Source organism: Sus scrofa, chromosome 4 (assembly GCF_000003025.6).
Source record: "Sus scrofa isolate TJ Tabasco breed Duroc chromosome 4, Sscrofa11.1, whole genome shotgun sequence".
NCBI lineage: Eukaryota > Metazoa > Chordata > Mammalia > Artiodactyla > Suidae > Sus > Sus scrofa.
The window spans coordinates 39,491,596-39,505,019 of NC_010446.5; the positions used below are offsets into that span (position 1 = coordinate 39,491,596).

At 39.2% G+C, this 13,424-nt stretch overlaps 1 protein-coding gene across 1 annotated transcript in view; it reads right to left on the reverse strand.

The window, feature by feature from the left end:
* CPQ (carboxypeptidase Q) overlaps positions 1,068-13,424 on the reverse strand; it is a gene marked incomplete at its 5' end in the record, with an annotated part of 363,297 nt that continues 350,940 nt past the window's right edge. The window contains 1 exon segment of the mRNA NM_001243691.1: positions 1,068-1,527. Coding sequence (NP_001230620.1) covers positions 1,364-1,527 — 164 coding nt within the window. The 3' untranslated portion in view covers positions 1,068-1,363.

Here is a 13,424-nt window from a genome sequence, read left to right on the forward strand (position 1 = left end):
CAGCGTTGTGTCAGTGTATCAGTCTACTGCCTTGCCATAAATGAAAGGCCTTTTAAGTTATTACTATTAATAAAAACAATACTTTGTCTTCTCCTCTGGTAATTCAGTTACATATATATCAGACCACCTGATAACTAATTACATGTATATTAGATCACACTTTTGGATGATACATCCTGGTATTTGTCTTCCTTCATTTTTCCTTCTCTTAGTGTTTTAGTTTGGGTAAATTTTATTGACCTATTTAGTTTGGTTCATTGATTCTTTCCTCAGCTTTATCCAGTCTGCTGATGAGTCCAAGGAAATTTTCCATCTCTGATATATTTTTTTATGTTAGCATTTTTGGTTCTGTTTCATAGTTTTAATCTGCTGAAATTCCCTTCTGTTTGTGTATGTAGTCCTCTTCTCTCACTAGATTTTTAACATATTAATCGCAGTTATGTTAAAGTTCCTCTCTGATATTTCCAACATCAGAGTTATCTTTTTGTCTGGTTTCCTTAATTTCTTTAACTCTTGACAATGAGTTCTTCTTGAATTTTTGGGTGTGCCTAATAATTTTTAAATTGAATAATGGACTTTGTGTATGGAAGAACAGTAGACATTATACCCAGAGTTAATGGGGATCAATATTTTGCTTTATGGGACCCTGTGAATATTATTTAGCTTCTCCGAACCTCAATCTTGTTATCAGCAAAATGTGAATAAGCTCCAACTTCATAGAAATATTATTTAAAATATATAAAACATAAATTTAAAATAGTATTATCATTTGTCTGGTGATACAGTTTTATATATGGCAATTGGATTATACATACTTTATTTTTTCCCTAAATGGTAACATCTTTTTTTTTCTGATAACTAAAAAAATTCCATATCTCATTTAAAAAATTCTATTAATATAAAAATGTCCAAATTAGAAAGTCAGATGCCTCCATACATTTAATGAAGACCATATTGCAATCATTTATTCCTCTGCTCTTTCAATAAATAACATAAAATGAAAATTTGGTGTCACTGTATTTGATTTAATGTTCACAAATACATGCATAAAAGCCAGAGATCTTCCAAAGGTTTACTTTAGTATTTACTTTAAAAGTGGAAATAATATTTTTATGTGGTATGAAGACATGCCCCTGCTGTGATCCTTACTATATGCTGATTCCATGTGGGGGTGGGGATCATTCCCTAGACTAGAAACAGAGAGTTCGGAAGGCATCAAGAAGGATGATATCACGAAGTATAAAAAAGTGTTGTGCTTTGTAAATGATCGCATAACATTGTTAGGTGAAGAGAGGCTTCCTGAAGGTGCAGACCCAGGATTCCTGGCCAGAAAGGACAAAAGTGCCCTCTCTCTTTGTACTTGCTAAGACCTGGGCAGCATTTCTTCCATGTCTGCAACGACGTAAGAGACAACGGCCCAAACAGCGGCAGCAACGTTCATCTGCTTTGGATCCATGACAGTCATGGTGTCTCCATGGGAGTGATGGAAAGAGAAATACTTATACAGGTCATCAAGTAGACTGGCTCCTGGGGAGAAACAAGGAAGAATTCTTAGTGAAGTGTTTTGATAGGCATTGCTGAACAGATGCTCAGAAACCACTGTTCCTCCTTCTTTGCTTCATTCTTGCCTGTTCCTATTATACAGGCTGCAAGGGCAAAATAATGATGTCCCCAGCTTCTCTTGCAGCAAGAAATAGCCATGTGACACTATTCTGACTACTAGGCTACGAGTGGAAGGCTGTGGGAGAGTGCTAGAAAAGCCTTGACTTTGCTGACAAGAGTCAGGAAAATGCCCTCCTGCTGAATGAACAGGAGATGAGAAGTCTGTAACTGCAAGGGGGCAAAAAGTTCACACACAAAGAATGGCAGAGTGGAAAGAAAGAAGGAGCCTGGATTTAGAAAATATTGCAAGTCCACTGAATAAGGTCTACACTGCCTACTTCTGGACTCCCTGCTACATGAAGGGAAATAAACTTTATTTGAAAAGCAAGTGATACAAATGTCTTTCTCTCTATGTATGTAGTACTGCAGAGTGCAAATTCTGTACCTCCCTGATACAAAAGAAGTCAACGTGCCTTTGCTCAAGTTTTTCTTCTCAAATCATTCATTTACTTCCCATGAAACATCTCAGCAGCTTCAAAGACGCCAGCAGGAGCCTCTGCCCCACTTAAGAGCTTTCTTCTCATTCTTTTCTCTAGTTTTAGCCATGGACCCGAGACGCAGGGAAATCTTCGGTCTCCGAGACATCCTTCAGAACCTACTGGGCCCATTCTGTGGGTTCCAATGGCAGTTCTTTAGCCTCTGGCCTAATTCATTTATTTACTTATGGTTATATCATGAAATATACCATACAGACATAAGATTGTAGAGAACAGACATGTATACTGTAAAGAGTGACAAAATAAAAGTACCCACATGTCCATAACTCAGTGCAAGAAAGACAGCGGCAGTACCCTCCAAACCCATTGTATGAGCTGCTCCCCACCTCTTGCCTATGCCAGTGGATCCTCTCCTCCCCCCAGGTACCCACTGTCCTGTTCTGCTTGTGTGTTAACCACACCTTGCTTTTCTCTAGTTTACCATATATCTCACCCTTCTCTAGTGTCTAAATGGGAGTGCATTTGCTGGGCTATAGAGCATGTGTGTGTATTTAATTTTATCATGTGATGCCAAATGTTTTCCTTTTCAGTTTATCCTTCCATTGTCAATGTATGAGTCTTTCTCTTGCTTCACATTCTTTTTAGCACTTGGTATCGTCGAGCTAATTTTTTTTTTTTTCGCCTTTATGCCTTTTCTAGGGCCTCTCCCATGAAGCTAATTTTTATTAATCTGGTAGGTGTGAAATAGTCTCTCATATAGTCTTAATTTTTTTTTTTTGCTATTTTAGGGCCACACCTGAAGCATATGGAGGTTCCCAGGCTAGGAGTTGAATCAGAGTTACAGCTGCTGCCCTATGCCATAGTCACAGCAACACGGGATCCAAGCCGAGTCTGCGACCTACACTACAGCTCATGGCAATGACGGATCCTTAACCCACTGAGCGAGGCCAGGAATCCAACCCGAATCCTCATGATCCTAGTCAGGTTCATTAACCATTGAGCCATGAAGGGAACTCAGTTCTTAATTTTAATTGTTAAAATTATTAATGAGATTGAGCATGCTTTCATATATGCATTTTTTGCCATTTATATTTTCTCTTTTGTGAAAATGCCTGTTCATGCATTTTGCTCATTTTTAATTGATTTTTCTTATTGATTTGTAGGAATTCTTGCAATATTTTAGATACTAATTTTTTGTTCATAGTAATTTATATAAATGATTTCCCAGCTTGTGGCACTCTTTTATCATGCATGTTGAAGAACAGATGTTATTACTTTTAAGGTAGTTGAATTTATAAATCATTTCCTTTATGATTTTCACTTTTTATATTTTGTTTAAGTAATTTTTCCTTACCCTAATATCATAAAAATACTCTCTATCAAAAGCTTTTAAAGTTTTACTTTTAATTTTTAAGTTCTTCATCTATTTAGAATTGGGATTGATTTTGATGTAAGGTAGGTGCTTTTTTTTTTTTTTTTTTTGGCTGCACCGCACCCAAGACATGTGGAAGTTCCCCAGGCCAGGGATCCAACTCTTGCTTGCTGTGGTGCAGTGACCCAGAGCCACTGCAGTGACAACCCAGATCCTTAACCTGCTGTGGTGGGCTTCTCCTTTTTTTTTTTTTTTTTTTTTAAAGGCCACATGCGTGGCATATGAAAGTTCTCCATACTAGAGGTCTAAATTGAGCTACAGCTGCCGGCCTAAGCCACAGCCACAGCAACGCCAGATCTGAGCTGCTTCTGCAACCTATGCCGATCTCAGGGCAACGCCGGATCCTTAACCCACTGAGCGGGGTCAGGGATTGAACCCTCATCCTCATGAATATTTGTCGGGTTTGTTTGCTGAGCCGCAACGGGAATTCCTAGGCTTCTATTTCTATTTTTCAGTTGTTCCACCAAAACTCATTGACAAGTACATCTTTTTCCATTGGTCTGCAGTACCAATTTTGCCATATATCAAATTCCTTACATATATAAGTTTGGGGGCATTCTAAGTTTGTCCATTCCTGTGACAATATCATAGCATCCTAATTAATATTACTATTCAATCCTTGTTATCTGGTGAGACAAGTTCCCTCATTTCTCCTTCTTCTTCAGGAATATCTTATGATTCTTGACTGTTTTGCTTTTTTGGATAAAGTTTAGAATGATTTTTAAGTTGTACAAAAATATCTTTGGATTTTGATGAGAATTGTGTTAATCTACATATCAATTTGGGGAGAACTAACATCTTTATATTAGGATATTGTGTTCTTATCCATGAAAATGGTGTTGATAGGTTTCCATTTATTTAAGTCTTCTGTAACGTCTTTAAAGTTGGCATGCATTTTGTTACTTTTCTTTCTTCTATGGTTTATATGTTTTTGTTGTGAACTGTAAATTATATATTTTTAAAAATTTGCATTTTCTGTTTGTGGCTGTCCATTAGCATCAGGCTGTATATCTGACTCATAAAATGGCAAGTAGTTCTTCTTTTACTAAACTTTGGAAGAGTTTGTCTAAGATAAGAATGATTCATTTCCTGGTTATTTTGTAGATCTCCTTACAAAACCATCAAAGTCTGATACTTTTTTCATGGTAAGAATTGTAACTAATGATTGAATTTCTATCCTGATTAGTAGGCTATTTAGATTTTGTGATTCTTCTTGAATTAACTTTGGAAATTACATTTTTCTGGGATGTGTGAGTTTTTCCAAAAAGTCAAAGTCATCAGCATAAAGTTGTTAGTTAATAATATCCTGCTTTTATCTTTATATCTGTAGCATATATAGGGAGTACTCTTTTTCATTATGTTTTTTTTTTAAGACATCTCAAGGATGAATTTATTTATTTATTTATTTATTTATTTATTTATCTTTTTGCCTTTTTAGGGCCACACCCACAGCAAATGGAGGTTCCCAGGCTAGGGGTCAAATTGGAGCTACAGCTGCCGGCCTAGGCCACAGCCACAGCAACACAGGATCCCAGCAAAGCTTGCAGCCTCCACCACAGCTCAAGGCAATGCCCGATCCCCAACCCACTGAGCGAGGCCAGGGATGAACCTGCATCGCTCATGGATACTTGTCAGGTTTGTTAGCCACTGAGCCATGACAGGAACTCCTCTTTTTCATTCTTGATACTTGTAATTGGAGTCTTCTTTCTTTTTTGTTCATCTATCTTGCCAGCAATTTGTCGGTTGTATTACTCTTTCAGAAGAAAGAAGAAAGAAAGAAAGAAAGAAAGAAAGAAAGAAAGAAAGAAAGAAAGAAAGAAGGAAGGAAGGAAGGAAAAAGAAAGAAGGGAAGGAAGGAAAGAGAAGGAAAGAGAAGGAAAGGATGAATTTTGGGATTTTTTTGGATTAGTAATTTTTTTCAGTATTGATTTCCAGTTTAATTCTTAGAGAATGTGGGCTATATGAAATAAATTCTTTGAGTTTTGCAGAGATTTTCTCCATGGCCTATTGGATGATCCATTTTATAAAGGTTACATGTGTTGTAAAGAATATGTTTTCAGCAGAACGTGCTTGTGTTTGAACAAGCTTGTTAACTGTATTCTTCAACTCTAATTCCTTTTTGATTTATTATCTGGTTTATCAGTTTTGAGAGAGATGTGTGAAAATGTCCTGAGATTTCGGATGTGTTATTGTTCTTGCGGTTCCAGCAATTTCATATATATGTGTGTGTACATATATATATATATATATATATATATATTCATATATGTATATAAGTATGTGTGTGTATATATATATATAAATATATATGAAAGTTGCTATTAGGAGCACACAAACTGAGAATTACATCTTCCTGGTAAGTTGAACATTTTTATTAATATGTAGTCATCCTCTTCATTTGTAGTAATGCTTTTTGTCTTGAAATCTAATTTTACCTAATATAATATATCTACACCTCCTTCCTCGTATGTCTTTTCCCATCAATTTACTCATGGTCTACTTTTGGTTTTATATTTTTAGGAGTTTCTCATATGAATAGTTTAAAGTTGAATTTTTAAAATCTAGTCTAAAAATCTTTGACTGTTAACTGGAAATTATAATACATTTACATAGAGTATGATTATCATTAAATTGGACTCTTATACCATCTTAGTTTTTGCTTTCTTTTTAAAATTTTTTATTATTTTTTAAATTTTTTATTTTTTGAGGTATAGTTAATTTATAATGTGTTAGTTTTAAATGTACAGCAAAGTGACTGTTATATATATATAATATATATGGACATATATATAACAATATATATAACTGATTTATGTGTGTGTATATATAATATGTATATATTATATATAATTTATATATATAAAGGAATCTTTTTGTTTTTCAGATTCCTTTCCATTATAGGTTTTTAGTTTTTGCTTTCTAGGTTTTTTTTTTTCCTTTTTTTTCCTTACTTGCCTTTGTGTTGAATTTTTTTTTCTCCCTCCTACCATTCCCACCCCCAACCCCCAGCTCTACTTATTTGGAAGTTACACATTTTATTTCAGTTCTCTCAGTGGAGACCTTAGATGATATAGCTTCTATATTTATCTAAAGTTAATCAGTACCTTACATCAGGGCACTAGGGCCCCAAGTTTTGTCTCCTATCCCAGATGCATGCACTCCTCCTTAAAACCCATGCACGAGGAAAATAGGAATTGGCAGATACCCTCAGACAAAGGCTCCGGAGTTTTCTTACCTCTTATAGATTCTCACTTCATCACTTTTCACCTCTTAGGAAGTCCTTTACTTTGCCTTATGGGCATATATTATAGAAAGACAGTTACTGTTTATTCAGTTTTTCGGGGGGATGGAATAAGAAATCTGAGAACTTCTGGTCTATCGCATCACCAGAGTTCTCTTCTCCCTATCTTCTACTTCCTGCTCTGCAGAGTGGACCTTCTCATCGGTCCTGAACCCCTTTTTGCCTCAGGATGCCATCTAGATTTTCTCTATACCACTAAACTTTTTAAAACTTTGTACTAAGGGGAGCTCCCATTATGGCTCAGCAGTGATGAACCTGCCTAGTATCCATGAAGAAGCGGGTTTGATCCTTGGCCCTGCTCAGTAAGTTAAGGATCTTGCGTTGCCATGAGCTGTGGCATAGGTCGCAGATGTGGCTCAGAACTGGTGTTGCTGTGGCTGTGGTATAGGCTTCAGCTGCAGCTTCGAATCAACCCTTAGCCTGGGAACTTCCATATGCTGCAGGTGCGGCCCTAAAAAGACAAAACAAAAACAAAACCAAAAAACTTTGTACTGGAGTTCCTGTCGTGGTGCAGCGGAAACAAATCCAACTAGGAACCACGAGGTTGTGGGTTCGATCCCTGGCCCCACTCAGTGGGTTAAGGATCTGGCTGTGAGCTGTGGTGTAGGTTGCAGATGAGGCTCGGATCTGGCATTGCTGTGGCTGTTGTGGACGCCGGCAGCTGTAGCTCTGATTAGACACCTAGGCCTGGGAACCTCCACATGCCATGGGTGCGGCCACAAAAAGACAAAAAACAAACAAACAAAAAAATAAATAAAACTAAAAAAAAAAAAAGCGCACAGAAAAACAACTTCGTAGGCTTCCCCACACCTATGTCCCACAACTCCTTGCTCGGAAGTAGGATATGGATTTACCTCTATTCATAGTTCACATTGCGTTCAGCTATGGTGCTGTTAAACACAACACAAGCCAGTGAGGCAAAATATACATATAAAAGGAAGTTCAATACTCAACGCTGACAACACCCATCAAACCCTTCACCTGGGCTGAGGAGCGTTCTTCCAATTCAGTGATTTTTCTTTCTAAACTAGTGAAACATGCTTTCTGTTCCTCTAGTAGCTCTGAATGGGTGGGATTTTTTACCATTATCCAGACTAATAATGTACAGCCAGAGCTGAGATCTGTGAGTGTTCAGAAGGTTCAATCCAATTCAACTGGACAAATACTTGTGTTCCTATAACATTCTAGGCCACGGGCTGAGACCTAAAGGCCAAAAAAGATGGTCTCTGCTCTCCAAAGCTTACTCTGCAGTAGAGGCAGAGAAAACATGTCCACAAGTAATAAAAAGACTGTTAGAATGTACTGAGTGGAGAGCTATAAACAAGCGCGGTGGTGAAGAGCTGCCTGGAGAGACAGACTGCGGGACAAGGACCAGGCCCAGATGATGCTATATGCCAGCCTCTGAAATCCTCTGGAAAGCACGGGGAGGAAGATAAACAAACGTGCATTGAAAAGGCCAGTGGTCCATTTTTAAACCAGAAGAGACTCTATGCCATGAGCTCACAGCACACTCAGGAGAGGTGCATATGCGTGTTTATGCTGGGAGGAGCTAGAAACATCTGAGCAGAAACCCTGACATTTTAGAACGAGCTGAAGCTGGTGAGAAGCATGTCCTCTCTCTGGCTCTCAGACAGCCTCCGATGGTTGTCAAATTCACATAACAGTTAAGGATGAAATCAAGGAGCTCAAAGGACAGAGGTCACTGAGGGCAGAGAGAAGGTGAATCAGAATTGTGGACATCAAGAAATAGGAAACAGATAGAATGTGGCTTGCCTGGGGCTGTTTTGCTCCCATTTAGAGTTTCTTAAAGGCACGGGGCATGGGGGCTGACAGACAAGGCTTCAAATCCCCTATTGAAAAAATAGAAGCAAGAACTATTTGTACATGGCCTCTTCAAGGCCTCTGAAATTCCCTTTCTGTCTCAGACAGAAAGAAACTGACTGCCAGAAGGCTGGGAATTTGGCTGCCTCCTTTTAGAACCAGTGACTTAAGGAAAGCATCTCCTCGGAGATCATCTAAGTTCCCAGGAACATTTTACAAAACTGAAACAACTCCAGAAGGTCTGGTACCACCAGTGAGAATGCTGATAACCACAGGAGATAGGAGAGCAGGCCTGCTGGCTGCCTTGCAGCTTTGTCTCTGCAGCTCCAGGGAGACATTTTATCAGTGACAGCCACTGATGCAAAAGACCAGCACTGAGAAAGAGCCTGCACTGCAGTTTCTGAGAGCACCTGACACGGCAGGGTGTGTGTGTGGGGGAGAAATGCTAACTATCCTTAGGGGTAAATCGCACAGTATCTTTTGACAGGTGCATGAGCTTTGAATGAAGAACCACGGAATGCTTTTTTGAAGTAGAAAGCTGGTGGGAAGGCGCCTGCTCTGAAGGCTGATATTCACCCCTTGGAACAAACGACAGCATGGTTAAGGCAGTTGCCCTTTAGGAAGTAATTTCTAAGGGAAATTTGGAATTTAAGGATGTGAAGACATATCTTGGAGCTTGTCAGTTAAGCAGATGATGGGCCTAAACAGGGAGATATTGTTGAGAGAACATAGGGGTTAGAGTCAGAAAGGATGGGGTTCAAATTTAAACTCTTCTGCTTAATAACTGGGGGAATTTGGGAGATTCAAGTAAGGCCATTTGGCCTCAGTTTCCTCACTCAAGTTCAAGATGCTGCTGAGGATGAGTAGGCACTCAGTGAATACTTAATTGTAGATATGATATATCGACAAGGATGACCCAACACACCCACAACAGCGTGATCGGTTAAATACAACTCGAAGGATTTAATGTTCTCATTTAATAATCACGGTTCTGAGGACTGTTCTTAAAGACAGCAGAGTTGGACCATGAGGTCTACATGTGACCTCGCCTTGACTCCAGTTTGGAGTATTTTTCCTTCTCCTTCTCTTTCCCCTTCTTCTCTCTAGCCTCTCCGAATCCTTTTGTTTGTTTGGTTTTTTTTTTTTTTTGGTAAACATTCATCTCACAAAAATGTTTTCCGGCTGTGTGACTGGGTGGATGGTCCAATGAATATTAAGAAATACATGACCTGCCCCATACTGTTCACAGCAGATTCCCATCTTGACAGAGCGATCCCAGGAGTGACTATGGTCTGTGCAGGATATGGCAACAAGAAGAAATGAATACCCACTTGTTCCTGAAAGGTAGATGGGTACATACACCAAGAGTCTCACAGCCTCCTCTTACTGTACGGTGGCTCTCATGCATATGTAATCAGTGGGTTTTCATGTACACAAATTAAGCAACTCACGCTATGAGAAGATTTTGAAAGCCCTGTGAGAGCTTTGAAAGTTTAAACGCAAGTCTGTGATTTTGGTGCACACATTGGCTGTTGCAATGCTGCATGAAGGATGCAAGCAGCTGTGGAAAATCCATTTCTCCTTTATAAACAGATCTTGGAACAGTCTGGCGTATGCAATTTAATTACAGTGTAATGTATTACAGACATTTCCTGATCATTATAATTACAGGGTTAGAGAAGAATGTTATGGTCTTAACTTATTCCCTGCAAGAAAACTTGGTCTCCCTAGAATCTATAAAATATAAAATTACATTTAAAGTTTAATTAAAATTATTATTTCCTTCAGCCACATTATCAAATGAAAACACGTTATTACCAAAATAATTAGGAAATCAATTCACAGAATTTGCAGACATTTAATCTCTCTTTTCAAAAGGGGAAGTTTTATCCCTGCTATATTAAGTCTCATTGAAAATTAGAGGGAGACACAGCTAATTAATAGCTTCCTAACCCATTGCTCTCCACTCTCCAGAAGAGAAAGCAGCTTATAAGAGGGAAAGGCAAAAAAGAGTAAAACGAAGAAAAATAGAGGATAGGAAAGGGAAAATCATCCCAGATCCAAAGTCCATGGAATGTGTTATAATTTTAGTTTCTAAATTCTCACCTTACCCAAGAATTTGTGGGCCTGTGTTAAAAAGTTTCTGGTGCTCCACTAAGGCTTTGCACTGTCCACCTCTTTGGAGAACATGGATTGGAGGCTGGGATAATTTTGACTGCAGAGCCCGGGTTGACACCGACCCAGGTCGGTCACCAGTGGAAGACCCCCAGTTCACTTGAACCTGAACTCTGTGACAATGATTCATCTTTCCATGAAGTTGAAGAACTGGATGGCTGTAGCCAGACTAAGTACTTCTATAAGAAGATGGTACACAGACTCTCCAAATACGGGAATAACAGGAAGAACACTATTGGTTGAGTGCCTCCCGGGTGCCTAGTGTTTTTTGGAGATTATTTCACTTAATTTCCCAAGTGACCCCATGAAGGGGTAAAAATCACATGTCTGCAACAGATGGAAAATTGATTTAAATAACTCGTCTAGGAGTTTCCGCTGTAGCTCAGAAGGTTAAGAACCCGACTACCATACATGAGGATTCAGGTTTGATCCCTGGCCTCACTCAATGCGTTAAAGATCTGGTGTTGCTGTGGCTGTGGCATAGGCTAACGGCTACAGCTCCCATTCAGTCCCTAGCCCAGGAACTTCCACATGCCATGGGTGTGATCCTAAAAATAATAAAAATAATAAATAAATAAATAAATAAATAAATAAGCCAGCAGCAGAGACAGGATTCAAATCCAGGTGTCTCTGATCTGAAAACCAGGCTCATAACCAGTTTTATGCCCCTTCTCTCCCTGCCCTTCCCAGGACATCGGTAACAGCTTTTTCCCGGGTGGGGAATGTGTGTATGGTTTGCTCCACTGCTGCTCTGCTTTCCATCCCTATTTTGCTGCAGGACAAGAAGATGGAAATTCAAGCTGGAGGTATCCTGGGCCATGAAATAGAGTGAATGCTTGAATCAGGTTCACACCGTGGGCTCAGGCAGCCTGGGACAACCCATCAGAACAGCCCTCCTGACACCAAGTCCCCTGTCCTGCTCAAGTCCCCGGCCTCTGCACGGGCTGCCAATCCTCCTGGGAGCTCCCAGCCATCCTACCTAAAACCCACCCTTCCCTTCTGATCATTTGTTACTCCCCTATCCTACTTCTCCCCCACCCCAATTTTTTGGGGGCAGTGGATTGATGTAGGATCTCAGTTCCTAGACCAGGGGTTGGGGAATGAACTCCGGCCACAGCAGTGAAGGTGCCAAGTCTTAACCACTAGACCACCACAGAACCCCTTTTCCCCCCTTTTTCATAGCACTTTCTACTACCTAAAACTATAACACTCTTGAAATGATTTCATTTTTTTCTGCCTGTCTTTCCCACTAGAAAGTAGGAGCAGGGATTTTGTCTCTTTTACCCTAATCCTTGATGCCTGGTTGGTAGCAGATGCTCAATAAAGGTTGAACCACTGAATGGATAAAGGGATGGATTATTAAATACCTAATGGGACACAGGCAGAGATAAATACTGGCTTCATTCTCCCTCTCTATAGCAGCTTTTGCTGAGTAAATCCTATTTTCTGGGATTCTCCTCCCAGCTATTGCCTTGGGGAATGACAAGAAGGTTCTTGTTACCAAAAACATGGGTATTTCACATATAAACTGGGATCCCAAACACTCTCTTATGTACTTCCTACTCAGTATGTTCTTCTACTTCTCATCCCTGTTACAGAAATTACCCACGACTTGAAAATAAGACCAAAGGTGGGCAGCACATCCATTCAGTATCATTCAGGGGCAACATTCATGAAAAGATTATCTAAGACAATGTACTTAGTGTGACTCAGGGGCTTACTATTGACTAAATATCTCAGACTTAGTGATGTTATATGGGAAGGCATAGATATTTCGTCTAGGAGAGATGAAAATTATTTCTGTCTCAAAGAACATTTGTTTCCAAAGGCTAGAGTTTGTTGGTCTCTAAGACTTTAACCAGTTAACCAGTTTTTATCTAACCTTATCTTAGGTTAATATTTATTAAATTCTATAAACTCGGTTTCTCCACTGCTCTGTGACTTGGTATGGATATCTTACTGATTGCCAGATTTGTGAACGAGTTGAATAAAATCTTTGGCGTGTTCATTTTTTATTTGCATGAGGATCATGAGTTTGCCTTTTAGAAAATTATAATTTAATACCACTCCCTACAGCTTTAAAGGAATCATCACAGTCATGTTTCTTTTAAAGGTTCAATGACTTGGGGTCCCTGTTTATGATTTTATCTGTGATTATCCTAAGAGCACAAGAGCAACCTGGTCCCCAGTATAAAGGCTGGCCTTCTGCCCTATCCCTATAGGGTAGTAGATGGTGGTCAGGCATGAGAAGGGCTGGAAGGAAAATAAAAGCAAATTCTATATACAGGCAGACACATACATATAAAGGTATGTGTATATGTCTACATATGTACATACATAAATATATGTATATATATATGTGCTTCTGTGTATATATAAAATCGGACTTGTCCTCAACACCTACCTACCCCTTAAGACCCAAATTTCTTGCCTGACCTGCCTCACACCTTCCACATGCTGGTCATGATTTTTGCATTTCAGAAAATCACAATTTTATTTTATTTTATTTATTTTATTTTTGTCTTTTTTAGGGCCACACCCACGGCATATGGAGGTTCCCAGGCTGTGGGTGGAATTGGATCTGTAAGCTGCCAAC